Below are 27,839 nucleotides of genomic sequence, written 5' to 3'. Positions count from 1 at the left end.
AGATAGATAGACAAAGATATCAACAAAAGGGCATATAGGTATATTATTATAAAGTTACCAGAAACTGATGAGCTTGTGCGACTGTTCATGCATACAGCTGAATGAAAAGTAGGCTACCACAGAAAACCGGATGGATTTAAGTCACTGGCTCTAGTGGATCACGTGACTCCACTGGTTGTGATGGCTTCCTTCGCTTACTGTGACTACACGCTTTGAGAAAAACATGGGCTTCTGCGTATTCCTGCGTCAAATCGACGAGTGTCTTCTCAGTAATACCCTTCATATTAGTGGAGGCAGACACAGCGTGATAAAGAAAAGGGGAAAGGCGCTGATCTGGAGAAGACGCCGCGATGTTTCTGTTTCAGTTACCCGAGGATGTGCTCTTTCTCGTCCTGTCCTATCTGGATCCCAGATCGCTCTGCCGCCTCTCTCAAGCGTGCAAGAGAAGCTACATGTTCATCTGCAGGGACGCTGTTTGGAGGAAAATAGCTAAAGACATTATTAACACTGGTTTGACCCGACAAGGAATAGATCTGTAAGGATTTTGAGATACACTAGCTGTGATGCTAGCTAACAGTTCTCGGCCTACGCGTAGAATAACAGAACTACGTAGATTGCGTAGGGCAGCGGGCGTTCATAGCGTCCGTGACGTAATAAAAACAGCGTACGTTGAGATTCAGTTCCGTTCGTACGCTGATAGTCACGTGGGTTTTGTTTACAGGTGCAATCTTTACGTAAGATGGAAGACAACAAATGGAAAATGCAACATTTATAAGATGAATAGAATATTGTAGTCATCCTGTTTTTTATTCGTGTAATTTTTTTAGATTAGGGCAAACTGAACTAGCACAGATACTTTCCAAGAAAACGAACTTTGATATGCCGCAAAAATGTATTAAGGACGAATATTTGTTCAGTTTACACGCACCTTTTTCGTATAATTCTGTTAATTTCTTATCACAAATATGTAAGATAAAAGTCTCAAAATGGTCCTTTTACTACCAAAAATGGGGGAAACCCTTACATCTGTGACCCTCAAAAATACATGTTTTTACGATCTGCAGAAAAACAACAGCAGTAATATTAATACATTGCACTTTCTTAATTTTTATACACATTTTAAGATTGGTTTTATTTGTCATGCTCTAAGCTCAACCATTCCACAAAAATTTCCACAAAAAACATTTTTATTATTTATGGACAATATATGGGTTTTGTAGCATTTTATGATGTTTGAATGTTTTTGTTTTAACATTTTTAAATCGCATAAATCAGGGACTGATTTTAAACTGAATTAAGACATTAACCACAAACTTTGATGATAGCGTTAGAAAGATTTAAACCCCCAGAGAAATATCCTTTTTGTGAAAACTGTCAAGTAATAAACATTTGCATGATAGTCTCACTTATGCTAGCTAAAGTTATTACTAAATGTTCCTGCTATATCATTAACACAAATGACAAATAAACAGTTCTGTGTATTTTTAAATCCATGATATAATAATTTATATATGTAGTGTGCATTTCTGTCTACAGTCTGCTGGACCTAAACCTACATAAAGAAGCAGCGTATAACTTCTGACCATGAATGCAGTAGTTTTTTTTTTTTTTTCTTTAATCAAACAGCTTAAATAGCTCAAACATTCTTCAATTTTTTTAGGTGCCCTTCTATTCCTCTTAAAGACAGAGTGAGGGTGTCTCACAACTGGATCCATGGAGTCTGTCGTAAAGAAGTTCTTTTAAAATGGAAAATTAAGTAAGTTATTTTATGTTTTTAATAGACATAATATTTAAACTACAGTCACATTTACTTTGCATTTAACTTCAATTCTTGGAAGCAAAAATAACTGAAACTGTCTATAAAGGACTAGCCATATACAAAATACAACTACTAAAACTAGTCGAATAAAATGGTTATAACGTGACCCAACCCATACTTTGAAAGGGAGAATGGAAAAAAACATTTAAAAAAGTTAGTTGGAAGATGTCATACTTTCGTTGTCCAACCCCAAAATACATATTTTTCAGACATTTATTCTCTGACTTTGGGTGTGTAGTTGACCTTGCCAATATGGACAAGACATTATTGTGTTTTTTTATTAGCCTCCTCGTCACCTTAAGCCCCAAGATACAGATTGAACTACAGAAAAAACATGTGTAGGAGTAATTTCCATTCCTTGATTGTTCGCCCACAGCTTGTTGCCGTGGATACAGCTGGACTGTGATGTGCTGTATCTCTCTCAGGCTGCAAACATCAGTGCGTACCATCTGAGAGCTAAGGGGGGAAAGTTGCAGAACAATCGAGTGGCCCTGTTCTCGGGACACCAAGAAGACGTGTGCAGATTCACTCTGACAGACACACACCTTATCAGTGCAGGAGGGTAAATCTGTGTTCTTTTCAGTCATTTATTTTATTCAGTTTGTTTATTTTTTATTATAATTACCAAGTCAGGAGACATATGAACAGAATTTATAATAATAAAAAATACATTTTATTTTGAAATTTATAATGTTTTATTACTTCTTTAAATTTTATAGTCACTGAATAGAATAAAATACTATTTTACACTATTTTTTAAATGGAAACAGATTTCCATTAGTACACAAAGACTATCAGTGACCAATATTCTTAATTTGAATGGTAAAGCAGGAATTCACTATGTTTTTTTTTTCTCCTTTCTTTTTTGCGTTATAGTGCCTCCACCCATTATAGTTTGATTGTTTGGGATAGTTTGCTTTATAAAACAACAATAATAATACGTCATTAATACTATTACTACACATTTTGTTTACAGAATGTACACGTACAGAACAGTACAGTAAAGTACAGAATGATATAAAATAATTCATTACATATATTTACAAAAAACACACATAAATTCTCTTAAGACTTGAGTTAATTAATTAGGCAAAACCAATGAGTTAATCCTAAAATAAAATCCTGAACAGCAAAGATTTTTCTTATTATATCATATTGATGTTTATTTGCTATATTGCTCTTCTTACATTTTTTTTTCTTCTTTCATTTCTTTTCCAGCGATGGTAAAATAATCATTCATGACAGAGGAAGTGATTACTCTGTGGAGTATTATGGTCACAATCAGGAGGTGAACTGCATTGACTGTAAAGGGGGTGTGATAGTCAGTGGCTCCAGAGACAAGACCGCAAAGGTAAGATTGTGCACTTGATTTTTTTTTTCTTTTGTTTTAATTTAAGTAAATATGGAAGCTACTGTATGTCCATGACTAGGCTTCTTGCGTTGGTTTCTTTTCACTCACTGTGTGGCTTTCTGTAGAATTTGAAAATGACGTGTACAGTTATAAAATAATTTTCTTACAGGAAGTAAATCTTTAAATCTATAAATTTGGACGCAGTCCAATTCAGTCTCACCTATTCAATTATGTATTAAATTAGAGTTATATTGAAGGCTGCCTTGACCCTGTGCTACTGTTTGGCTGGTCTATTTATTGGAATGATGTCATAGTATAGAATCATCCTATCTTCTTAGCACTTATAAATATTTAAGAAACACTTTAGAAAGACGTTCAAACTCATGCTTCAGAGGTGATTTTTTTTATTTTTACTCTTTTTGAAAGAAGCGTCTTACATTCACAAAACTGCATTAATTTTATCAGAAAAAAAAGGTTTTAATAATTTGTAACATTTTATAATGATTTGTTTTTGGTTTAATTTATAAACAGGTTTTTTTTGATGAACACAAAGTTCAGAAGCACAGCATTTATTTGAATATACTTTTTGTAACAATATAAAAGTTATGTTCTATCTATTCAATAAACTGCTTTTATTGCTGAATATAATTATTATTTATTTAAAATTATTAATTATTATTTATTTAAAAACAAAAACCTTGGAACAGGAGTGCTGGTAAATGTCTTACTGACTTCTGATTTTTGTACTGTTTGTAATTTCATTTTAGATTTGGGCTCTGACTCCTGATCGATTTGGACAGTGCTTGCATACAATCCCCACATATGACAGAGTGTGGTCAGTGGCCATTAGCCCATCTCTATGGTAAGTCTCTACTCATGCAGAGATTTGTCTAGTCTGTGCTTAAGAGTCTAAGTAATGCTTACAATATAGTCTACTCAAGACCTATCTTTCAGTAATAAATTAATTTTCAATATTTTATAAAGTCATATCATTCAAAACCTAAATGAGCTTCTCTTGTGAAACACAAACTATTGGTTACCAACAGTTTTGAGACATAAAATTTCTTATTTTATGTTCCACAGTAGATAGAGGTCATACAGGTTTAGAACAACGTGAGGGTGAATTATTAATGATAGAATTTTCATTATTGGTTAAAATCTCCCTTTAAAAGGATATTTTTGTAACATTCTGCCTGAGACCAAATGTAATATTTTAGATTCAAAATCTAAACCTGGAAATAAAAAGATTTTTTTTTTTAAATTTTGATTAATTTCACTCAAGAAACACTATGATGAAAATAGAAAGAGGCAATATTTATGCTTTGCATTATTTCTAGGTCAAATACAACCGCTTTTATGGCATCAATAATCTTAATCACCATCCTCATAGCGATCCTTTTTTTTTTCTTCCATACAAAGTATTTCCTTCTATATGCACAATGCTTCCACTTTCACAGTCCATCTTATGTGTTCGATTCTGGAGCATACTGCATACTCGCTGGTTTCCTCTGTTCTTCTCACCATATGAATCACCAACAGACCTGAACATCAACCTTAGCTTTCATCAAAGAGAATTTGAGATCTTTCAAATAATGAATATATCAGTGGGTTTAAAAGAGCCGGGTGGGGGTGGTGGCATCGTTACGGCTCGTGAGGTGAAGTGGTCATAGACAGGGCAACCCAAAGCAGGTGGCCAGACCCTTTTTTAATACATACTCTTCAATTTATTGCCATGCCATTGCTTTGAAGTCAATTAGTTCACACCTCTGAAATGCAGATGGAGAAGAATGTGATCCCGGCCCCTAAAGGCTTAGAAAGCAGAATTTTGCCCTCTCGTGGTGTGAAAAAAGAGCCTTTCTGTGGGCCTATAACTCTCAAATGTACCTACAATGTTTTCCCGCTTCTCAGCTCTGCGGCGATACATCATCGAATGTTTCTTTGTGTTTCTTGACTTTTTAAACACAGAAATGTGTTGAACCGTCCAGTTGACAAATCGTTACAGACTTTTGAACTTTAGAATGCCGTTTCAGTCTACAACTGGTTAACCGTTTCTCCCTCAATACATCTGGGAAGTTTCCCGATGTGATGAGCTGTTTAAACAAGTGTGGGATGGAGTGAGACAGGCGAAGAGGGAGAGAGGAAAAAAAACGTGCAGGATATTATGGTGAAGCGGGGTTGCCTTTGCTCCTGCTGCCTTTGATTGCTCGGCCATGTATACTCCCACACGCTTAATGACACGCAGGCACATGAAGCTGTAACACTAGCGCGGAGCCTCCACCTGCCCCTGATCCGTCAAACGCACCTTCACAGCACTGCTGAAGGAATGGAAACACTGTGCGCTGGGAGACACTAAAAGACAGACTGACTCAGCCACGCTCTCATCTTTTGTCACGACAAGGCCAGCGTGTAGCGGAAGAAAGCCGCTGCTACTTGAGCAGATGCAATGGTTCAACGCAGTTTTAGTCACTCAGCCGAGTTATTAATCCCCACTGCCCCGTCTCCTCAGCCAAGAATTTAGATTTCAGAATAAGAGACGATTATCCACATCATTAATTCTCCAATTTGATGGCTGAAATAGCAGGCCTCTGAAACAGACTGTTGGACCTAGATAATGGACCACACTTCTTTACACATATCGACGGTGGGAGAAGTTGATAAAATTGACTTGAAATTAAGGCGTCAACTAAATTTTAAAAAGTTTTTCAGACTTTTTGATGCCTTTGGACCAAACGCATATTGCTATTGCTATCTTTTTATAATGAGGGATGTAAATATTGCACGTGTATTGTAAATAAACTACCATTCATAAGAATTGTACGTTTTTATTTAGCAAGCAAATTGACCAATAGTGATAGTAAAGACATAGTCACCAAACATTTCTGTTTCAGATAAATGCTGATTTCTGGAACTTTCTATTCATCAGAAAATAATTGGGGGGGACTTTTTTGTACTGATAATAACCAAATCAACACCAAATCAGCATATTAGAATGATTTTTGAAAGATCGAAAGACTGGATTAATGATATGCTATGCCATCACAGGAATAAATTACACAATGTTAAAGGTTTTTGCTGTATTTTTAGTCAAATAAATGCAGTCTTGGGACTTCTTTCAAAAACATTAAGACATCTTTTAATCTTACAATCTCAAACATTTGAACAATAGTATATTAGAAAGTATTTTATTTTTCATTAAGTTGACACCGTGTCATTTTAGCTATCAATATGTAGTGTATCAATCAGTGTTTAGAAAGCAGAAATAAAGATGTAGTTATTTATTGCAATAATTATTGTAATATTTAATTTTGTAATATTGTAAAGCACATACAAATTGTAAGAAAAAAAGTCCACTTCCACAGTTTGATTTTGAATAACATGCTCTTAACATAGCCTGCTCAGTTTGGTTAAAAGTTTAATTTCCTCTCCAGATTTTCTGTTTCATGTGTTTAAGCTTCACCAATTAGAAAGAGCAACAGATGTCCTCTAATTGAGAGTGTGTTCTGATTTCACTGCTGCGACAGTGAGGAGCTGAAACCGTAGACGGAGAGGGTTTCAAAATAGTGATAACACAGTGTGTTTTAATTTGGAAACCTAAAGGAATAGATGGCAAGCCCTTGTGTTGCAAATGTAATTGTTCCAGCTTCACGCTTGAGGTATCTAAAGGACAAGGAGCAAGAGAGGAGACGCTGCAGTGAGCAACGGGTCCGAGAGAAGGGGTGAGGGACAAAGAAAAGAGAGAGAACAGAGAGAAAGATGTCGAAAGAGTGTGCATATGGTCGCCTCTGACACTCAGGTGTTAGGGGCTGTATTGTTCCAACCCAATGTAGAATCACACTTGTGTATAAAACAAAAGAACCGTGGAAGAAAATATAGCCCTTCTCTCTTTTTTTCCCGACACCATTTGTTCAGGCTCTGATTTGTATTTCTCTTTTTAACCTTCCCTCCTCATCTGTTCCGTAACCCTCCTTCCCTTTTTGCCGTCATTTTTTCCAAGGAACGTTATCTGAAGGTCTGTTAGTAGGATATTCCGGCCGGAGTGAAATGCCAAGGCTGACTGTCGTCTATCTTTTTGCAGTCACTGATCCTAACCGTATCCAGTGGCCCTTGAGATTGCTTTTACAATATTAGGCACCTGGGTTTTTCACTGCATTTTATTTCTTTCATATTGGACCATCTTCTCAGGTTTTTCACTAGTTATATCAGAGCGTAATGCGTGCGAGCGGTGGTCCTGCGCAGACTTGAAGAACTCTACGGCGACTGCTTGACTTTCACAGCTGATGTTGCAATGTGAACGCTAGCTCTGAAGTTCCCTAAATGGTGTCATATGGCTAGCGGTCCCAGCCTTAGCTGTCAGACCGCTCCAAAAAAAAAGGCCCCTCTCCCATTGCGAAGGTAATGGGCACTCTGGCTCCCTGCATTGTTCTCATTTCACTCCAGTGGGTTGCTCTTCTGTTCTGAATTCCATTTACAATCTCATATCAAAGAGACAGCAGCGGCCATGTTGAAGGAAAAAAACGGTATTCTCAGAAGCCCAAATGATTCCTGATTCTTGATCTGTAACCCGTGAGCTAGACTAGATCATCCCCCCTCCATTCCCCCATCTCAGTCTAGTCTTTGTCTGCCATGTCAGACTACAGACTCTCACCCCAAATGTTGATTCATCTGCTCCAGTGTGAGCAAAGGCCCTGATTGCTACTAATGGCCTCTGATTAGCATACATTTTATCTTGAGGACACTGTTTTAGGACCCGGAATGACTTGTTCAGTTGGTAATGTGACTTTCAGAGGAGAAAGCTGCAGCTTTTTTTTTTCCTTTTTCTTTCTTTCTTTTTTTTACTCAACTCTTTCAGTTGCTCTAATTGAAGCTAAAAACAGTTTACATGGCAATTAACCTGCATACTCTCTTTCATAATCACCATATGTAAACTTCTTAGCAAACTGTGTGATTAAGGAATAAGCAAGAGCTGTGTTATGGGTTAAAAAATGAAGGTTTAATTCTTTATTCCGCCAGATATACTCCCACATTCCTGTTCGTATTTACATATGAAATCTGGGTGAAATAGATGAAGGCAATGCAATGGAAATCAAATTACTTTTCCTTCCAAATGTAATTGTTTAATTTGATGATGATCAATTAATTGTCTTTCAAGAAGTTAATATGCACTACCTCTTACGAGTCAGAATGATTGATGAATGATTTTAATTTTTTTTTTTTTGCTGCAGTAAAGTGATCAGACATGACATTTATTATCTATTTTCTAAATAATAATAAAATGCCCTTTTGCATTTTTTATTCAAGAATCCTTAAGATTTTAAGGTTTCCACAAAAAATATTGTATAAGTGGTTATTGAGCAATATTAAGTATAGCATTTTGAACTATATAAAAAAACGTTTTTTTAATTATATTTAAAATATAACCATTATTTTTAAGTTATATTTCAAAGTATTAATATATTTTTACCAAATTAACATAGCCTTGGTGAACATAACCATTAAAACTTTCAAAAACATAAAAAAGCCTACTGACCCTAGACTTCTGAACAAACGTGTTTTTTTTACTGTATTGTTTGACTCATTACATTACTATTATTTGTACAATTTTAATGTATTAATACTAGTGTTGTCACAAAATGTTGTGTACTGTGTATATTTATTATGTTATATATAAACACACATGTTAAACAATTATATTCGTATATGTAAATATATACTGAACATATATACATATGTTTCTTAAAAAAAATACATGCATGTGTTTGTATTTATATATACATAATAAATATACACATTATACAAACATATATGTTATGTAAACAAAAACTTTTATTTTGAATGCGATTAATCTTTTATATAATGTCATGATTACGAAACTATTTCACCTAAATATAGCAGGCACTGGAGGTTATATGTGTTTTCATTCAGACATCCTTTGCTCGTGTCTGTCTGACCGTATTTCAAGTTTTTGTCATTCTCTTTTTACCACTAGATGTAGAATTAGTAGGGAGCGCCTCTTGTGATAAATAGTTTCCTGTAGTGTCAGACATGACAGATTTTAACCAACAAGATGGGACTTGTTGAGTCTGGAATGAATCCATCCAGGCCTGGGTAACTCTAGCCAGAGTATATGCAAGGTACGTCAGCTCTTGCATATATCGCACACTCATGCAGTACAGAGTCTGTCAGTTAGTTCATTTAGCTTGTTTGATATAAAGTGGGGTTTAGGTTCATCTGATTTTAGTTTGATGTCAGCACTTTAATTGCAGAGAAAGTAGAAAAGAAGTGTAATTGTTAGCCTGAAAGGTGTAATTTGGTCTTGTTAATATCACATGCACATCTCACCGATCTTGAGAGAATTATATTCGTTTAGCTTTTTGGACGTGGTGTAATTATAGTTTAGATGGAGAGGCCTCACTTGGATGATCAAATGCGTTTGTCCCTATTGGCCGAAGCAAATTGCGCATAAATTAGTGTCTGTTCATCACCCAGGGAGTTTTTAAACATGGCTAATCAATGTCGTATGCATGGAATCTAAACACAGATAGCAGATATTGATAATTTTATGATGGGATAGGTCACGTCACATTGGACAGAGGCGTTGCTTCTATCGAACTGCCTCAAAGAGCACAGTGCACACTACCTTAGTAGTCGAAATGAGCCTGCAGCGACCAGGCAGGGAGGATGAAAAGGGACAGGGCGCAAGCGTCAAAAAGAGAAGCAACCCCGAGGAGAAGCGAGAAAGGCTTCTTTTTGGGGAGGCCTGTTTTGTTTAGAGTTGGTCAAGCACAACTACAAAGATGTTGCAGGGGTACTGCCTTTGAAATTTTCCAAAGAAAATGATTGTTGGATAAACCGCCCCCAAAACGCCACTCTCTGGCAAACGGAGGGAGCGTGACCTATGACCCTCAGTATGAAAGTACAGCGAGACGCACTCCTCTATACCACCCTAAGCTCACCCCGCCCCGATTTCACCCCCTTTGCTCCACCTCATTCAAGCAAAAAGAGAGAGAGAAGGAGAAAAAAGAGTGAAATTCATGTCATTCATTTTGCTTCTCATCTCTCTCTCTCTCTCTCTCTCTTAAGGCTGGGAGGGCGAGCCGTGTCTTAGGAGTCAAGAATTCAATTAGTTAAAAAAGGGGCAAAAACAAGAAAGAAAGCGAGAAAAGAAAGAGTCTGCAACAATAAAGCGATAACGGACAGAATGTGCGTTCCCACACGTTAAATACAGGGCGCTTACTACTGAAAGCACAGCATGGGAGCTATAGCCTCTGACTGCAGGTGGTGTCCTGAATAATTGCAGTCAATATGCCCCTTCTATGCAGGCTTTGCACAAGCAGATCATTACACACATGCCACATACAGGTGTTCCCCAGGCGCATTTGAGATGGAAACTTTTGTTATTCCCTTAAAAGCATTTTTTTGCTCAGAAGTTAGCTCGGGAGCTCAGCTCTGTGTCTGTGGCTTTCTTAGCCGTAGAGTTAAGACTGTTGACATTCAGGTACATTGTCACGGTACTAAAATAGATCACATTTAACTTAAAATATTGTTTGTTGACAGTGAAAATTTTAAATCTGTGTCAAATCTGTTTTGCGTCAAAATGCGTAAGCATTTTGCTGCAGCTTGTAGCTCCAGATGGAAATAACAGTACTAGCACAAGTGGCGCAGATCCAGGGCATCATAAATAGAGCTCCAGGCTGTGACTGAGGGGAAAAAAAAAAAAAAGCCTGACAACAATTTTGGAAAAAATATCTTTCGGCTATATGGAAAAGCAAACACAATAAATGAACAAATTGAACGGATTGATTTTTTTTTTTTAATTATTAGTCAAAGAGATTCTCATTCTCAAACTAGATTGCAATTAGTATTAGATTTACTCTGTCTATTACTGAGTTCACAACTGATTCCCAGTGAGTAATTTTTCAGTTACGTCTGATTCTAATAAAACATAAACCATTATTTATGGTTAAAAATATAGTCACAGCAAAATATTGGTAATTCTATAGCATAGTGAGGTTTAATTTAAATTGTCAAATTTGTTTTAGATCAATAGCTTGTTCACAACGAGCACATTTTTTTAAATTATCTGATGTCCTGATAAATGTGTGATTTTAATTTGTGGCAGGTGATGAGGTCTGCGTAAACTAGCTGCTGACTTTCTCATGGCTTTTTTTGTGTGTGTGTGTGTGTGTGTGTGTGTGTGTGTGTGTGTGTGTGTATTTTTGGTCTAATTTGATGTGGTGCTGTTCCACTCGGCTAAGCAAAAGGTGGTGTATGGAATGTTCCTCTGACCTCAGATGCAGGGGACATGAACAGAAAGCCAAAAGGTCTGTGAACTCGGGTGTGAGCTGAACAGGGGGGCGGGAGAGGGGCTTGGGGGAGCTGGGCTGGAGGACAGGGCAGGAGGGTCGACACAGAGAGGGAAAGAGAAAGACCCTGTCTATTGTGTTCCTTCAGCCAATATAAATACATCATAACCCTTTTCAATTCAAACATATTTAGGGACTAAGATGAAAGCACTCTAACATCCCCTTGAACAAAGCCAGGGGTCAGCTATAACAAATGAACAACATCCACTGCAAGGCCAATGCACGGGGGGTTAAACTCCCTTTGAACCCGGTCTTTACCCATGGGCCTTTAGGACAGACTGAGATGCATTTGGGGTCAATAGATTTATTTCACTGTGTTTAAAATATAATTTATTTATGATAATAATTAGAAAATTAATGACAATTTACCTGCTATATTTTTAATTGAGGAAGTTTAAAAAAAAATTCTATTATTTTTTATATGAATAGTAATAGAAGTTGTGATATTGAATTATTGTGATAATCAACTAAAAAGTCTTTACACTAGAGAAAAAAGGTTACCGTAAATGATTCAAATTAGGTGGTTTATGCAGGAAAGTGTTATTTAACACCTAAAAACATTAATTTATACCAACCAAGCTAATCTATATTGGTTAAATCAAGTAGAAATTTGCTATTTGAGGTAACAGGTGAGTTGAATTGAATGGAACTGAATTGCCAATTTCTACAAACTATTTTCTTTTTCTTTTCTTTATTTTTCTTGGATAAGCTGGTTTAAGCTGATTCCATCTCAAGCTTGACTAGTTGACTTGGTTTGCATGTGTACAAAATATAATTTTGCATAGAAAACTAAAGCCTTTTTTTAGAATTTTAATAACACTTTAACGACTGACTGCCATAATGCTGAAAATATAAATATATATATATTTTTATATAATTAGTAGCATCTCTATTATCAGTTTTATTTAATTTATCTGGAAAAATGTCAATATTTTTACTATTGTTCTTGGCATTTCAATCAATGTGCTCTGTAAAAAAAAAAATACATTTTTGAAAGTTTGTTATGCTCATGGAAAATGTATTTATTTGATCTTAAAAAGTAATATTTTACATATTGCTTCAAAATAAAATTTTAAAATAGGTATTTTGTATTTTAATGTAATTCCAAATGTAATTTATTCCTATGATGCCAAAACTGAATTCAACTGAATTTTTCAAACATGTAGTTTGCATTCCACATACAAATAAACATGTACAAAATCATCAAAAATTATGTAACGATTTTAGTTTTATCCTTTAAACAAACATCCCATTATACCTCTCTGGTACACTCGGCACATTTCTAGTGGTGTGTGCGGTTTGGTACGGAAAACGCTTACGGTGGTCTTGACCCAATACGTGTGGTTGCTTGTGTTGGTTTGGCCCTAACAATGTTGTTACTGTGGAGTTCTTCTCCCAGCAGGGGCTGAATTAAAGTTTGTGTGACCCCGGCACTAATTTCATGCTGCACAGTTCCTCGAATAATGATGTCAGCTGATTAGGTTACCAAAATGGTTGTGTTGGCAGTGAACCCCTGACATGTTCTAATGATCCTGAGGCGTGCTGGGTTTTTTGGGGCAGAGGAGTTGGGGTTCGGGGTGGGCAGCGTCGGCCGGGGGCTTTGGAGGGAGATTGTCCGTGCTCTTCGGTTTAGAGGGGGGGCATAAGGTCGAGGGAAGGTGGAGGCACATTAGGCGAGAGAGAGGCTTTGACCTTTTACAGCTATAATATCACTAGGAGTTCCTTTCAGATCAATCAGAACTTGTCTGGGAGACAAAAATGTATTTAATTGTGGTGTTCTATTTTTCTCCTTTTCGCTCCCTCCCTTGTGCTTTTTCACAATCGGACTCACTGAGGGATAAGTAATTGAAGTAATAGAGAGTAATAAGGGCTGGGAAGAGAGAGCTTTGGCCTTGCCCCTATTGTATCTTGTGTCACACGGGTTCAAAGGTCAGGCAGCCTGCATATTCTATTAGGGCGCACGGCCTTCATTGGGGCAAATGAGTTTACCCAACAGTAATTAAAATGCCAGCACTGGCCAGGCGAGCTGAATATGGTTGATGGGCCACCGCTAACTGGGTTGACAGCTGCCATGGCTGTCTTTGCCAATATGCTTGGGCCCTCAATGAACAAACCAACTGAAGCCATCACAGACGAGAGCTCATGTTCCCTCAACTTTAGTAGCGCGCTCTCTCTTTCTTTCCTCCTTTTTCACACCAAAAATGGCTTCGCATTTTGCTTGCATATCTCAGCGTGTTGGGTTTTTGTTTGGTGCTTATTTAATGATCGGTTGTTGTTTTTGCTTCATCAAATGTTGAAACGTTGAAAGCAAGCACACCTTTTCGTTCAAATCTGACATTGAAAAGATAGCTATGTTAGCACCCACACCAATATACAGTAAGCGCACACTGCAGTTTTATCCTCAGTTAGGGTGAATTCTAGTGTTGGAGGATATGCTCCATCATGAGAGAATTCACAAGAGAGCAAAATTCAGTCCGCAAGATCATGTACTAAACAACAAAGCTCCAGTGTTGCAGCGAGGACTAATCTGAATCGACTGTCATTGGTCATTACATTTATGAACTCAACAGAATTGTGTGTGTTTGGTTATTTTACAGCAACACTGTAACTGAACTGAAACTGAAATATGATGGAACAAAGAAGACCTTAAATAACATTAAATAAAGGGTTACTCCAGCCCAAAACGAAAATTTTGTCATTAATCACTTACCCAAATGTCATTCCAAACCCGTAATAACTACATTTGACATCAGAACACAATTAAAGATATATTGGATGAAAACCTGCAGCCTTTTGACTGTCTCATTGGCTGCCAAGTAAATAACACTGTCAAGGTCCAGAAAAGAATGAAAGACGTCTTCAGAATAGTCCATCTGCCAGGTCAACTGCAAAGTTAGGAAGCAACAAGAATACTTTTAAATGTATCCTTGAATTGTGTGACAGTCAAAAGCTTCTCATCCAAAATATCTTAAATTGTGTTCTAAAGGATGAACAAAGGGTTTGGAATGACAAGGGGGGAATTATTAATGACAAAATGTTCATTTTGGGGAGGAGTAACCCTTTAATAAGATAATGATACTAGCCAGCTAATAGTACTAGCCTAATAATAATAATAATAATCATTGTCTTCCTATCATCAAAGGCATTAACCTCAGGCATTGTCTCCTGACTATTGTCGATACAGGATACTATCATCTATAGGTACAACCATAATGAATTCTGAATTAAGATTCTTTCTAGCGTCAAAAGTAATATCGTTCCATCATTGTGCTTGTGGTATGTTATTTTAAATGTAGAAAGATTTTAGAGCTGTGTGTTCATTATGATGATTATTATCCTTGGTGTGAAAGGGCCTTAACAGTCAGACTCTGTATGTTGTATGTGTGTCGTGTGTGAGTGAGATGAAGGGTCACTGTCCCTCTGTTTTTGTGCTGGGGGTTTGGAGTTGGACACCAGGCGCTACAGAGCTTATTCACACGGGCTGGTTGTTAATTTGAGGCCACACTGGTATTCTATTGTGAAGCCCGTTTCTTTGGTTGATGTTAGTGGGAGGGCATAGAGCCCCCTGCTCTTTCTCTGGGTTTTCTCTAGAGGTATGAAAGTATGTGAGAGAGGGAGATGCTTTGTGATTCGTCTAGTTTTACGTGCCTCTCGCGTGGTGCGTCAGTAAGCATTCGCTGCGAGGCGCGTTGACGCCACACACACTTTACATAGTTGGCACAGAGACTGAGAAAGCATTCTGTCAATGAAAGAGACCATCCCAGCAGGGCATTGTAGGAATACCTGAGTGCTAAAACAGGCACATTCCTGTGTGTTCACTAGTGTGAGGGCCCTATTGTTCAGCTCACCTCCGAACACAATGCAGGGAGCAGGAGAGCCTTGAGCCTCGCCCGCCAATCCCAGCTGTCCAGGAGGGCTCTAATCCCTGACTATCACACAGGTCAAAACCGCTGCACTCACACACCCGCCCACCCGTACCTGCTCAACTAATTTCAACCTGTCACCCAACTAAGAAGAGGGCATCTGAGTGTTTTTGTTTCCTTTTCTTTTTTCGTCAGGTTTTTCCCCAGATGTCTCGTGAACGAAAACACATCTGTGAACAAATCCGCTGTCTCTACATACCCTTCAGCCACTCTTTACACCTCGCTACACTCCATTCGCTTTTCAAAATTTGTTTTTAATGCGCTGTGTGTATTCTCTCCAGGAGCCAAACTATTACTCCACTGTTACGTCACCTGCTCAGTATTTAAATGCTAAAAACATTCGATTCTGGAACAAGGATTATTTGAGAAAATGTTCTGAAAAGCGCTGAAAACTCTTAAGCACAGATTTGTACAGATTTTGTAAAGGTTTTTAAATGTAATTATGGTATTATTGTAGTTTTTAAAACATTTAATCGTTTATGCGTGCATTTTGCAGTCAGTGCTAAAGATCTTTATGTCTTTGCAGCAACTTTGTGACAGGAACAGCCTGCTGTGAGAATTTTGCTCCTCTTCGCATCTGGGACACTGAAAGGTATTTCTCACATGGTTGTTTTTTTATTTTATTTTACTCATTTTTTTGAGAATTAGTAGTTATACTTATCTGTTGCTGGAACATGTTTTATGTGTTCCATTTTTTTTTGTAATGCATTTTTTGTTTTGTCTGCATATTGTTTTTAAGACACTGTGCCAAAAGCAAAAAAATCGATATCATTATCGTTATTATTTTACATTACTAATTGGAACATGTTATGTGTAAATTGATAGCCATAAAGTTGTTTTGTGTTTTCCACTTCCTGTCTATTTACTGCTAGATTTTAAATCTTATGTTTAAAAGCACAGGCATTCATAACAACATTCAGTAAAATGTTGTTTCTACTTGTCTAAAGCTCAAAAATGTATATGTCTAATGTTACTATTTTAAACTGTTAATTTCACACAAAGTGAAAGTAGAACCTTATCATGATGATGGAAGCTACTCCATTATCCCTTCAACTGAGTCTTTTCTGTTTAGGAAGTTCAAAGCTGACTTAAAAATTCCTGTCATGAAAGGCCAGGCTTAAACCTGATACAACCTGACTGGTTTCCGTAATTCCCCAGCTTTACCTGCTGAATTCAGCCTGCTTGCATGTTGTCAGTCTAAGGAAAGTAAAAGAGGGTTGGGGGGTGACCGTGAGTTCGGCAACCAAATAACAAGGAAATCTGAGACGGGAAAAATTGTGGCGAAGGAGTAGAGGCGATTCCAGACAGATTTCCCTGGGAATCACATGTTCTATAGAACACCGGAACACAAAAGTTGAGCCAAGATTAATGTGACCCACCGGTGTGGTTGCGTTTGATCTGTGAGGCGCGGGTAGCCAGTGTCAGCTTGATGGACACGTGGGCTGGCTGGCTATCAGAATGCAGATGCACGCACAGGTAAACAGGCCATTGAATCAAGTTAGACTCACTACAACCCTGTTAAACTAGGAACCAATTAAGGTTAAATAGAGGTGTGACAGTCAGTGAACAGGCAAGAGTCTTTGTTGCTTTGATGTAACACATAGCAGTTTTTCAGAAATGATATATATCGTCAAGAAATTTCTCTTGGTGAGATGAGTCCTTATATGCTCACCAAATCTACATTTGTATATTATTGTAATAAAAATTTTCAGCAGTCATTACTCCAGTCTTTAGTCTCACGTAATCCTTCAAATTTCTTCTAATTTGGTGCTCAAGAGAAAATCTTATTATTAGTGTTGAAAATGATCATGCTGCTTTATATTTTTGTTGGTAAACAGTGTTACATACTTGAAGGATGCTTTGATGAATTGTAATGTTTTATAACATTTTAAACGCCTAAACAATTTAATGCATCCTTTGCAAATTAAAAATCAGACTGCCTCTAATCTCTAATAATAATATAAAAACATAAATCTGTGTAAAACCTTAACAAAATAAGTGGGATTATACAAAATGTTTAAAGTATTCTTTTTTTAATGTAATTTTCTTCCATTATAGCACTGCCCTTCAGAAACAACAGAAGATACTTGCAAATTATCTTACTCAGGACAGTACTAAATAAAAGAAATATATATATATGTGTGTGTGTGTGTGTGTGTGTGTGTGTGTGTGTGTGTGTGTGTGTGTGTGTGTGTGTGTGTGTGTGTGTGTTTATTCACCTCAGATGAAGTTTGAGTAAATAATTTTTTTGGGATCCGTTTTACATGCAAAGTAGGGTGCATTTTATCACTGAGAGCATTACCTGAGTGTTAAGTGTCTCAGGAGCATTCAGTGACCTGTCCTGAAGTCAGTCGTGTTGTCTTTCGTTCCTGTCTTTGTGTAGCTGCACTAGGGTCAGTTGTATCCTGCCATAATGTGTTCCCGTCTAGTAATCAGGTGCACCTTGTGTGAGGAGCACAAAGCCGCCAGTCACAGGGGGCTGAGAAACCGACTGATGAGTGGAGGGGCAGGGGGTGACAGGGAATGGGGGCTGTGTGTATGTGTATGTGTGTGTGTTCTTATGTCTCCCTTTTTAACATTTCCCAGACGGGCCACCAGCATAACCCTTAGACGACCAGCACAAACACGAGACACATTAGAGTGCTTACATTTACCTCAATCATAGACGACATCAGAACAAACATCCAACCTGTTTGCCACAAGACTGTTGACTGTACTCTGTAATGTCAAAATTGTTTTAATGTAGCACAAAACATTGAATGTCGCTTGTATATACAGTATTGTTAAAAAGCAAAATTATTATTTTTAAACATCATATAACCTAAGAGAGAGAAAATTCCTGATGCCGGCTACTTCAAGTGAAACTGGCGAGAGCCGATGACATTTTGTAACATGTTCTTGAAAGATCGGGGTGTTTCGGGTTTTTTTTTTTTTAAAGCAGGGCCTGTTGACTAGATGAAGGAATAATAGAGAGGACATGTACAGGCCAAGATCACTTAGACCCTCATGTCTCACAGTACCAGCTGACCGGCTGCTTAAACTAATTACGGAAGTGAAGAAGAGAGTTTGAGTATGAGGGACATTGAGATTTGACTACTGTTAGCCAGCACTCTAGTAACATGTTGTTTTCTCTAATGTCTTTTATGTCAAGCGCTTGAAAAGAGCGCTTGACTTAAATAATGATCAGGCTTAAGACAGACAATCTCCAGACACAAAATAAGCTCAATTATTGCTTTGCCAAAATGCATTGCAATATTGCTTTAATTTAAATGTATTAAGTGATATTTTATGGTGGGGGGGTAGTAGTATGCAAATGATGCAAAAGTGATTGAAGCACCAAATGTGGGTAAATAAGTATTGTTTCCGGGTTTTTTTTATATCGTGCAAAGATAGTTTCGTGATTTGGTGAGAAAAATTAATCAAAATTAACAAAAGGTTTTTTGGATTTTTTTTTAGTATGCATTGGGTTGTCTGTGCCAACGTTTAATTAAACTTTCTTTATTAAGAAATTGGAAACATTTCCAGCTTCACAGAATTTCTGTCCTGGACATGGCAATTATGTTCTTTCTTTAATGTCGTTCTCCTCTTTAAAGAGAAAAAGTCTATGATCAGCCGGAGTCAGGGACACACAAGTGGTGCTTTAAAAGGACCCCTAAGTTTCATGGGGCTCTTGCCATCAAAGAATCTCACAATTGGGCAGAAATTCTTGACATTTTTTTCTCTCAAAGAAAAGGGTTAAATGCCTAGATCCTACCAAGAGCTGTGTTATACAAATTGCAATCTCATTGTTTTTAAGAGAACGCGTGTGACATTTAAAAGTCTCCATTGTCCTGTTCCATGGCATTCTTTTTTTTCTTTTCCTCTTTGCTGGTGGTTATTTCGACTGTGGGCTAAATTGGCTGACATGCAGACGGCGCAATGCGATTTCTGTTTGTTTTAGGCCCTGAAAACCTCAGCAGGGCTCTTTATGTACCTGTCTCACATCCTTTCAGGGCACTGACTGTTTCCCATAGCTTCCCTGTGCCAGTTTACCCTCTACACTTAACCTTACAAGAGCGTTAGCTCAAAATGACCTTTTCCTGTGGATCTAACACCCAAAGAAATGTCTTCAGCATTGCCCTTTTTCAAAATCCATCAATTCATTAAAGTTCCCTTTCATAAAGTGTGCGTGTGTGTGGCCCAAATGGTCAAACAGAGACAGAGGACTGTTAAGGAGGCCAGCCCCACCATTTTTCTTGATGGCCCTGAGACCATAACTCATGACTAATTACGAACACATGCCATTCTTTATAGTGCAGAATAGGGATTTAAAAACTCCCAAGCAATATCAGAACATAAAAAGGAAAGACCTTTATTTGCAACTGTCTTTAGAGCTGCTGGAAGTTAGTTTTTAAAAGAATATGAAGATTTAACTGTGTAATTTAGTTGGTGATCCTTCAGAAAAAAAGCAAGCATAAAAGCCTTTTTTTAAATTTTGCTTCTATAAAGACTATAAATGTAAATTAGAAAAATATATTATATGAAATCCCAATTGCAGAAAGTCCATAAATACTGCATGCATGTAATAATTGTTTTCTTTCTTACATCTAAGTGCATTTAATAATATTAAAAATAAATGTAATTTATTAAATATATACAACATATATAAAATGCATATTTTATTTACTAATATATATATATATATATATATATATATATATATATATATATATATATATATATATATATATATATATATATATAAAATTCTACATTTATTAAACACAATTTTCTCTCAATTAATATACTCTACATTTCAAATCAGATTTTCTAGAAAAGTCAGTGCGGAACAAGCTACAAATTCAGACTGTGTTGATAAGTATTGCAAGTACTGAGTGCTGTTTTTGCTTGAGCTTAAACATATCCAGGGGTCAAAGAGGATTAGGTTGAGGTCAGTTGCTCTTTGAGGAACGCTTTAAAAGGATGTAGAAAATAAAGCTTTTTCCCTCTAGTTTGTCTGTCTGTATTTGGTGGCTACATTGTTCATGTGATCACTTTAGCAGATTGCAAATATCACAGTTGCCCCTGACAAGTCTGTTAGTGACCTCTAAGCTTCCACATGTCTGAACATTAGACGTCTCCTTCGGGAAGAGCTGCGAAAAAAGCCACCATAGGGCCCCACTTATTGTTACGTAATTTCTAGTTTTGCTTAAAGGAGGAGAAGGCAAACCACCTTTGTCTGGCAGCCTTTGAACCGCTTTTGAGAGGGAATGCTGGCAGACACACTGTATATGTATTACTCCACTGGGACAGTCGCTCTCATGTCTTAATTAATCTGTCCATTTCACCTTCTGACCTTAATAAAACACGTGCCATCACTCTGCTAAATGACTCCTGTACTCTGAGTTTAAATCGAAGATCAATTTTTCCTTAGCAGCCCTCTAACCTTTTTTCACTCAATCAGAAGCTCTCATCGAACCAATCGTGATCAGACGGCGTTTGGAGAAGGGACAGTCTCGCCACACGTTCCCAAACAGATCAGACGCTGAAAGAACAAGGTCGCCTGCCATGCAGATGCAGTAATTTAAAAGATTATATGGTTATCCTCTATCCTGTAATCTTCACAGGTTCTCTCTAAAATGGGAGAAAAAACATGGGACGCATAAAAAAAAAACCTGTGACCTAACAATTTAAGAATCCTGGGTGTTTGCTGTTGTACTTGGAACAGTGCTATTACTGGCTTTAAAATCAGAGCACAGATGTGAGGACTTCTTTTACGATGCTTGTTTTTCTCACTTCACGCTTTGACATTTGCAGAGCGTCCCAGGCAGACGTCGGTCTCTCTCTCTCTCTCTCTCTCTCTCTCTCTCTCTCTCTCTCTCTCTCTCTCTCTCTCTCTCTCTCTCTCTCGCTCTCTCGCTCTCCCCTGACCTTAGTTTACACAATTTCCTAAAGCACTTAAAAAAGAAATATCTGATGCAAATTGCATGTTTTGCAAACAAATGTTTTGCATCATTTAATTGATTGTCCCCATTGTTCAGCACTGTCATCAGTTCAAGTTGTTGCCAGCATGTTATTTTAGCAGCAAGGGGTAAATGATGGGTATGCAGATGCCCGAGGGGCTACAAGAGAGTTTGTCTTCAGGCCCACCAGGGTCTTGGCCTTTGGTGCTGCGGGACTATCTCTTAAAGAGCCTGTGTCTAAGAAAGACCCCCCCTTGTCTCCCCCAGAGCGAAGGTTGGGGATTACCAGTCTGCCCTCGGTGAACAAGCTCACAGGAGACCTCGAACGTGGGGGGTGGTCGCTATGGCTATTGGGCTCCCCTAAATGGTTGCTAGGGACCAGGTATCAAAGGTCCACAAGTCGCACACAGTCACGGTCATGGAGGGAATTAAATAGCAACAAAGAAATTGTGATTCTACAATAATCTGGCCTCTGCGGCGCGGGTGGGGGCGGAGGGCGCCGTGGACCCGTTGGGTCTGTGATCATAGGAGCGTGGTGCTAGTCCCGACACCCCCCACTTCTGCCCTCCATCTCCTTTCTTCCACTCCTCGCGTATCTGGGAACGTACCTTATGGCCAAACTAAGCTGCTTTAGCAGCCCATTCAAAGTCAGAAAGGTGTTTACTTTTTATCTCCTCATCCCAAGACTTAATTTATCTTTTGTGTGGTCCATGGACATTGAAAACCTGCAAGTATAGCGGGATTTGATGGTAATAAGAGATTAAGCGAGCAAATGAAGGCGTTTGGTTTGAAATTAGATCTTTATTGACTCCGAGATGTGAAGACTGGGAGATGTTCCAATACCAACAAGTAAACATGGCCTGTTTTATGAGCCTGCCAGTCACCGAATTGCTTTGATAAAACTGATACTCAGACGATGAGACGCAGATGACCTCACTTGTCCAGTCGCTCTCTGGAATGATTGGCCTCCAGCAACGTTTGCGTCATTCTGTCTCGGCTGCTTTTTAAGTTGTGGTCTGTGTTTTTATTAATGTGTTAATCTTCCCCAATGAGGTTTGACAGGGTATAATCTGCAAGCTTCTTCTCTTATCTCTTTCTCCCAGGTGTCACCTGGTGTCGTCTCTCGGGACAGAGTTTCGCCGTGGCGCAGGTGTGTTGGACATCGCCTATGAGTCTCCTTTCCAGCTCCTCACCTGTGGATACGATACTTTCATCCGCTACTGGGATTTACGCGTCTGTTCAAGGTACTGCCCAGGTCTGGGAACCTCCAGCGCCTCACTGTTGCGATTCGAGTTAAATTAGGCTTAGTTCTTACATTGACCTGTGCTGTCAGCAGATTTGGCCTTGTCTACTGAGACTAATAAAGTTAGCCGGTACGTCTCGGAGAGCCTGTGAGGAAGATTAGTGTTCTCTGTTAATCTAATAAGCCCTCCTGTGCATAGAGTACCGTTTAGATAAAAAAGAAGCCAGACTTGAGCCTCCTCTTGGGTCTGTGGACACAATTGTTCCTCTGAGAGATTGAAAAGGACCCCCTTGTCGAGAGAGGCTCTTGCGGCGGGACTCTCACCCACCCAGGCCCATGCCGGTTGGTGGCCATATTGATGTGGCGCGGCGCGTCTCCGGGACAACAGGGCGGGTGCTGGGGATCAGCGAGCCGCTTGTGGGGTGAACTGGGGCTCTATGTAGGGCTTTGGGGAGGGGGGATCCTCACAATCGCATATGGGCAGTCAAGTAACACAAATCAGAGGTGATTGAAAGAGGGCCCTGGAGAGTTTGGGGAGGGGCAAATGTCCCCTCTTAAGATATCAATAATTCACAGTAAGACCAGTCAGGACTCAATATGTGGCACGTCTTGATTTAAAGCGGTTAGTCATCTGAAAGTCGTCATCATCTATAAAAAGAGTGCACTTTAATTCACTTGTAGAGTAAACTGTACATGATGGGTAAGTGTGTGAAACAAATTTTATAGATTAATTGTGAATAATTGAGGAGGATGTGCACCTCTCTTCAGCTGAATTTGATTGCTCAGCACCTTGCAAGTCACCTTGCATAGTTAAAACTCGGGAAATGTGAGATGACGAATTAAAGCATAATCTTTAAAAAAAAATAATAATAAATGCTTAGCCTCTAATTAAGATACCTAATAATAAATATATTTGGCAAATTTTTTCCTTTAATACAATAATATATATTCTATACAGAACTTCAATTATAATTTGAATATTTACATGAAAATGAACAGGATTTCTAACATAATGTAAATAAAGAGATGGAAATAAAATATATACAGTATATAAATCAGCGCTACTAAGTATTGAAAATGAGCTTGCATGCCAGTTTTAAGTTAAATGTTCTTATTGTTGTACTATTTTTTTTCTACTTTTATCATTAGTACAGAGAAGTAAACATAATAAAATGTTTTTTTTATTATTATTAAACAGAGCAACACCATAAAATATCATATTCGTTTTTAAGTAATAATTGTAATTTCAGGGTACACTCTCACAAAAATGTGCAACATTTATACTTTATACAAATGGAACTGCTTGTGTAAAAGACATCCTCATACCTTATTTACCTCTATAATGTAAGAGTTCTTGTTATTCTTAAGGTACTAATATGCACCTCTTATGGGTGGATAAGTTATGTCCCTTTTTAATAGTTTTCCTCATTGTGACAGGCTGTGGTACCTTTAAAGGTAACATTCTGACCGTGTATTAAACTCTATTGTGAATTGTTGCTTGTGAATGATGCAAGTTTAAGGTTTTTGTTCCTCTGTGTGAGTGCATGTGTGTACACATGTGAAGCACAGCAAGATGCAATCCAGACATCTCCCGCACGCCTCTGCTGCCCTGCTGTCTGCCACACGGCCCAGCCACACTCCCTCTCCATGATTTATTCAGCACACCATTAATGGAGAATTGATCTCTATTGGCTCAGCACACGCGCAGACACTTGCCCTGTCCTTCCCTCTTTTTTTCTCGACCTGCTCTAAAACAAGAAAGCCCCTTTCCGTAAACAAGGGATGAGGTTTCACCCTTGTGGCCTGCCAGCGCAAATAAGACACTCGCCCTTAAGCCGCGCAGGGAGAGCTAGCCATGGTGGCTTTGGCCCTCTGCTTTAAGACGGTCTAATATAGCGTGACAATGGCTGGAGTTTTGGTGTAACTATGGTCTTCAGTACTTCCGAACGTGTCCATATGTGCATAGATGTACATTATATGTTTATTTCAGTTGGAATTTTGATTCAGTGATTTAATTTTTTGTGTGATGTCCATAATGATAATCCTAGCTGTGAGGAGTGTGAATAAACCATAAAACTAAACTAAAAACAAAAAAATATATTTTGTTACTTGTAATTAAACTAAACAAATTCAGCTGAAATAAAGTTAAATGAAATAAACTTATTTTATTTCAGCTAGTTGCCAAAGCAACATTTCTCATTTTCATTCAGGTTAACTTGATGTACTAAAACATAATTAATTAAATATGATTAAAAATTGCAGTAGGATCTCACTGGTGCTAAAATTATACTGCTTTTGACTGTGGAACGCAAAAGAAGATATTTTGAAGAATGTCAAGCTGTTCTTTTCCATACAGTGAAAACATAGTTGCAAAAAAAGCATTGTAAAGGCAGCCTATTCAACAGCTTTGTGTGAAGATCAGACCACAGGTTAAGTCACTGTTCCCTGTAAGTGCTCTCCTCTGCTGTAGCTTTTAAATCACATATTTAATAATTTTGCCAAGTTAAAGACAGTATTGTTTGATATACCCAATAAAGCAATATATTTGTTGCAGCTGATCAATATGCCTTGAATTTATCTTTCTAACAGGAAGTGCGTGATGGAGTGGGAGGAGCCTCATGACAGCGCTCTTTACTGTATAAAGACAGACAAGAATCACATGATTGCCAGCGGTTCATCATACTACGGAGTAGTCCGACTTTGGGACAAACGGCAAACCCGCTGTTTACAGGTAAGGTAACTGCAAGCATGCTTCAGCACCTTTTGGTTTGGTGTGTCACTATAGTAACATTCATTTTTGTAATAAATGGTTGACAGATGTTCCAGTTGGCACCCACCACCAGCAGCCCAGTGTACAGCCTGTGCTTCAACACCACTCACCTATACGCTGCCCTGGCCTCTGTCCTCTACTCCCTTGACTTCAGAACTGCATCGCCCCAGTCCTGGAAATAACCATCCGTTTATGTTGCTTGAGACTTTAAGGCTCTTTTTTCATCTCCTCCAAGTTCTTAGTGATGGTCTTAAATGGGGAAGTAGCCGTCTTGCCTTTGGATGATCAGTGCAGCTAATGATACAGTTATGGCCTGGTGGATATTTTTTCCCTGTCACAGGCTCCTGAGAGCAAGCAGGGTTCACGACCTTCTGTGGCCCGAGTCTTAACGGACTTAACACATTGCCAGCGACCTCTGAGACGTCTAAAACAAACACTGCTCAGAGCTGCCAACATCCACTGAGGGGATGTATGCTAAACCACAGCACATAGGATAATAGATATATTGTAACTAAAAGTATATTTTTCCAACAATGAGCCAATTAAACGTGTTTTGTTTTCTTTGTATGTTGTCTTTTTTGTTCTCAGTTAGCTAAGGCTGGCTCTGAATTCCTTGGTTGGTTGTTTATATTGATTCCGTTCCTCACTCTCACTCTTACAGCATTTTATTCCTTTATAGTTGGTCGCTGGTTTCATGTTGCTAAATGTCCTGATATTATCCTAACTGAATTAGAAAATCCTGTCATAAATGGGATGTCTTTCTATTTTGACAAGAAATCAGTTTTCTTACTGCTAAAAATCAACATCCTGGAGGGTAAAGTGTTTGTATATAATTGCATTTGTGAATAATACATCATCATTAAGAATGCATGACTCAAATTCTTGACAATTTTTGTCATATTTTCCATGCATCGTTTTTTACCATGATTAAATGCTTATCGCAGCACTTCATCTTTTTGGCACTTCACTACAGTATCCTACAAGAGACTCCAGTGTCTTAACTCCTATTTGTAGTCACTGCATTGCTCATTTACATAATCTTGTCGAATCACTGGACTCAACCACATCCCACTGGCAGTGGCCATTGTTGTTGAACTGTCAGAAGCAATGATTTGAAGTTAAACATGATGGATTTGTTTGTTACAAACATGCAGCTTTTTACTTCACAAGACTTTAATTGATGAACTTGAGTCATGTTTTGTTTTTGTCCGTTTTTTGAACTCTCATTCTGACGGCACCCATTCACTCCAGACTCCAGGATCCACTTGTGAGCAAGTCATGCAATACAAATCTATTCCAGCGAAGAAACAAATTGAACTATTCCTTTAAGTCTGAGAAGTCATGTTTCTTTTACATGTGTTTTAATAATAGTGTTCCTAAAGATGTAAGGAAGACATTTGGTGACCCTGTAAGTGTTTTCGACCAGTGTTATACACCGTAAAGTGAGAAATTTGAGGTCAAAGGTTAGGCCTTAAAAGCTATGGGTGGCTGCTGGGTCTGTGCAGGAGTCGACATCTGCAAAGAGGGAAACGGAACAACTAAAGAAGTCACACACCTCTTATTTGCCCAGTCCTCAAAGCAATGACTCACAGCATAGAAGTAGCTTAGCGCATTAGCATCCAGAGCTAGCGGAGGCCTGCACTGACACGGTTAATCCATGCCATCCCAAAACAAATACCTCATGCTTCTGATGTTAAAGCCCACTTGGATTTGGCGCAGTCACTGCATGACAATGCAAAGGTATTGTCCCATCACACTCCAGGCAGGTTTCATTTACTTTGGGATTCCTCTGTAATAACTCATAGGAATATAGCCATGTTATCCTAAAAACATTTCAGGGATGTCAAAGAAAAACAATGTCTTATACACATACATGATATGAGTGCATGTGGCAAAAAAGTTTATTTTGGGGTATATTTAAATATATATATATATATATATATATAGATATATAGATATATATATATATATATATATATATTCCAGTGCAGGAATATACATTTAGCATTTAACCCAAATATATATAATTATATTTTATAGAATATTTTAAGATTGCAAATACATTTTCTTACTCCTTGAACTGAATTTTCTAAAATCGTATGGCACTTTATATTCAATGTAAAAATATATTGTATAATATATAAAATATATTTTCTTAGACCGTGCTGTTCTAACATATAGTATATGTAGCATTTATTTAAAATACGTATGGCAGAAAAATCTGTAGTTTACACAATAATTAGGATTTTTGCCATAATTTATTCACTCTTATTTAAAAATATTCTGGCTACTTCATCGTGAATGAGGACTGGGGCTGTCATACTTCAAAAAGACGTAAAAACTACCATAAGAGAATAGAAAAAGTGGTCCATGTGACTCATGCACTCATGTGCTATATTCCAAATCTTCTAAATCCACGAAACACATA

At 37.9% G+C, this 27,839-nt stretch overlaps 1 protein-coding gene across 1 annotated transcript; it reads left to right on the top strand.

Moving 5' to 3' along the window:
* The first annotated feature begins 13 nt into the window (after window positions 1–13).
* On the top strand, window positions 14–25,974 carry fbxw4 (F-box and WD repeat domain containing 4). Its single transcript, XM_043255809.1, has 9 exons — window positions 14–535; window positions 1,661–1,756; window positions 2,196–2,381; window positions 3,038–3,170; window positions 3,938–4,032; window positions 15,983–16,048; window positions 22,502–22,642; window positions 25,231–25,372; window positions 25,459–25,974. The coding sequence occupies exons 1-9, from the start codon at window positions 351–353 to the stop codon at window positions 25,591–25,593; spliced, it is 1,179 nt and encodes a 392-aa protein (XP_043111744.1). The 5' UTR covers window positions 14–350; the 3' UTR covers window positions 25,594–25,974.
* Window positions 25,975–27,839: the final 1,865 nt, after the last annotated feature.

This window comes from Puntigrus tetrazona, chromosome 13, assembly GCF_018831695.1.
Source record: "Puntigrus tetrazona isolate hp1 chromosome 13, ASM1883169v1, whole genome shotgun sequence".
NCBI classification, from domain to species: domain Eukaryota; kingdom Metazoa; phylum Chordata; class Actinopteri; order Cypriniformes; family Cyprinidae; genus Puntigrus; species Puntigrus tetrazona.
The sequence above is the reverse complement of the archived record's forward strand: the minus strand, read 5'-3'. Positions and strand labels throughout refer to the sequence as shown.

Bases quoted from the DNA above. Each gene is read 5' to 3' on its own strand.
- fbxw4 (XM_043255809.1), top strand. From the start codon at position 351: ATGTTTCTGTTTCAGTTACCCGAGGATGTGCTCTTTCTCGTCCTGTCC. The intron at 536-1,660 runs GTAAGGATTTTG...CAATTTTTTTAG, and splicing joins ACCCGACAAGGAATAGATCT to GTGCCCTTCTATTCCTCTTA. The intron at 1,757-2,195 runs GTAAGTTATTTT...GTTCGCCCACAG, and splicing joins CTTTTAAAATGGAAAATTAA to CTTGTTGCCGTGGATACAGC.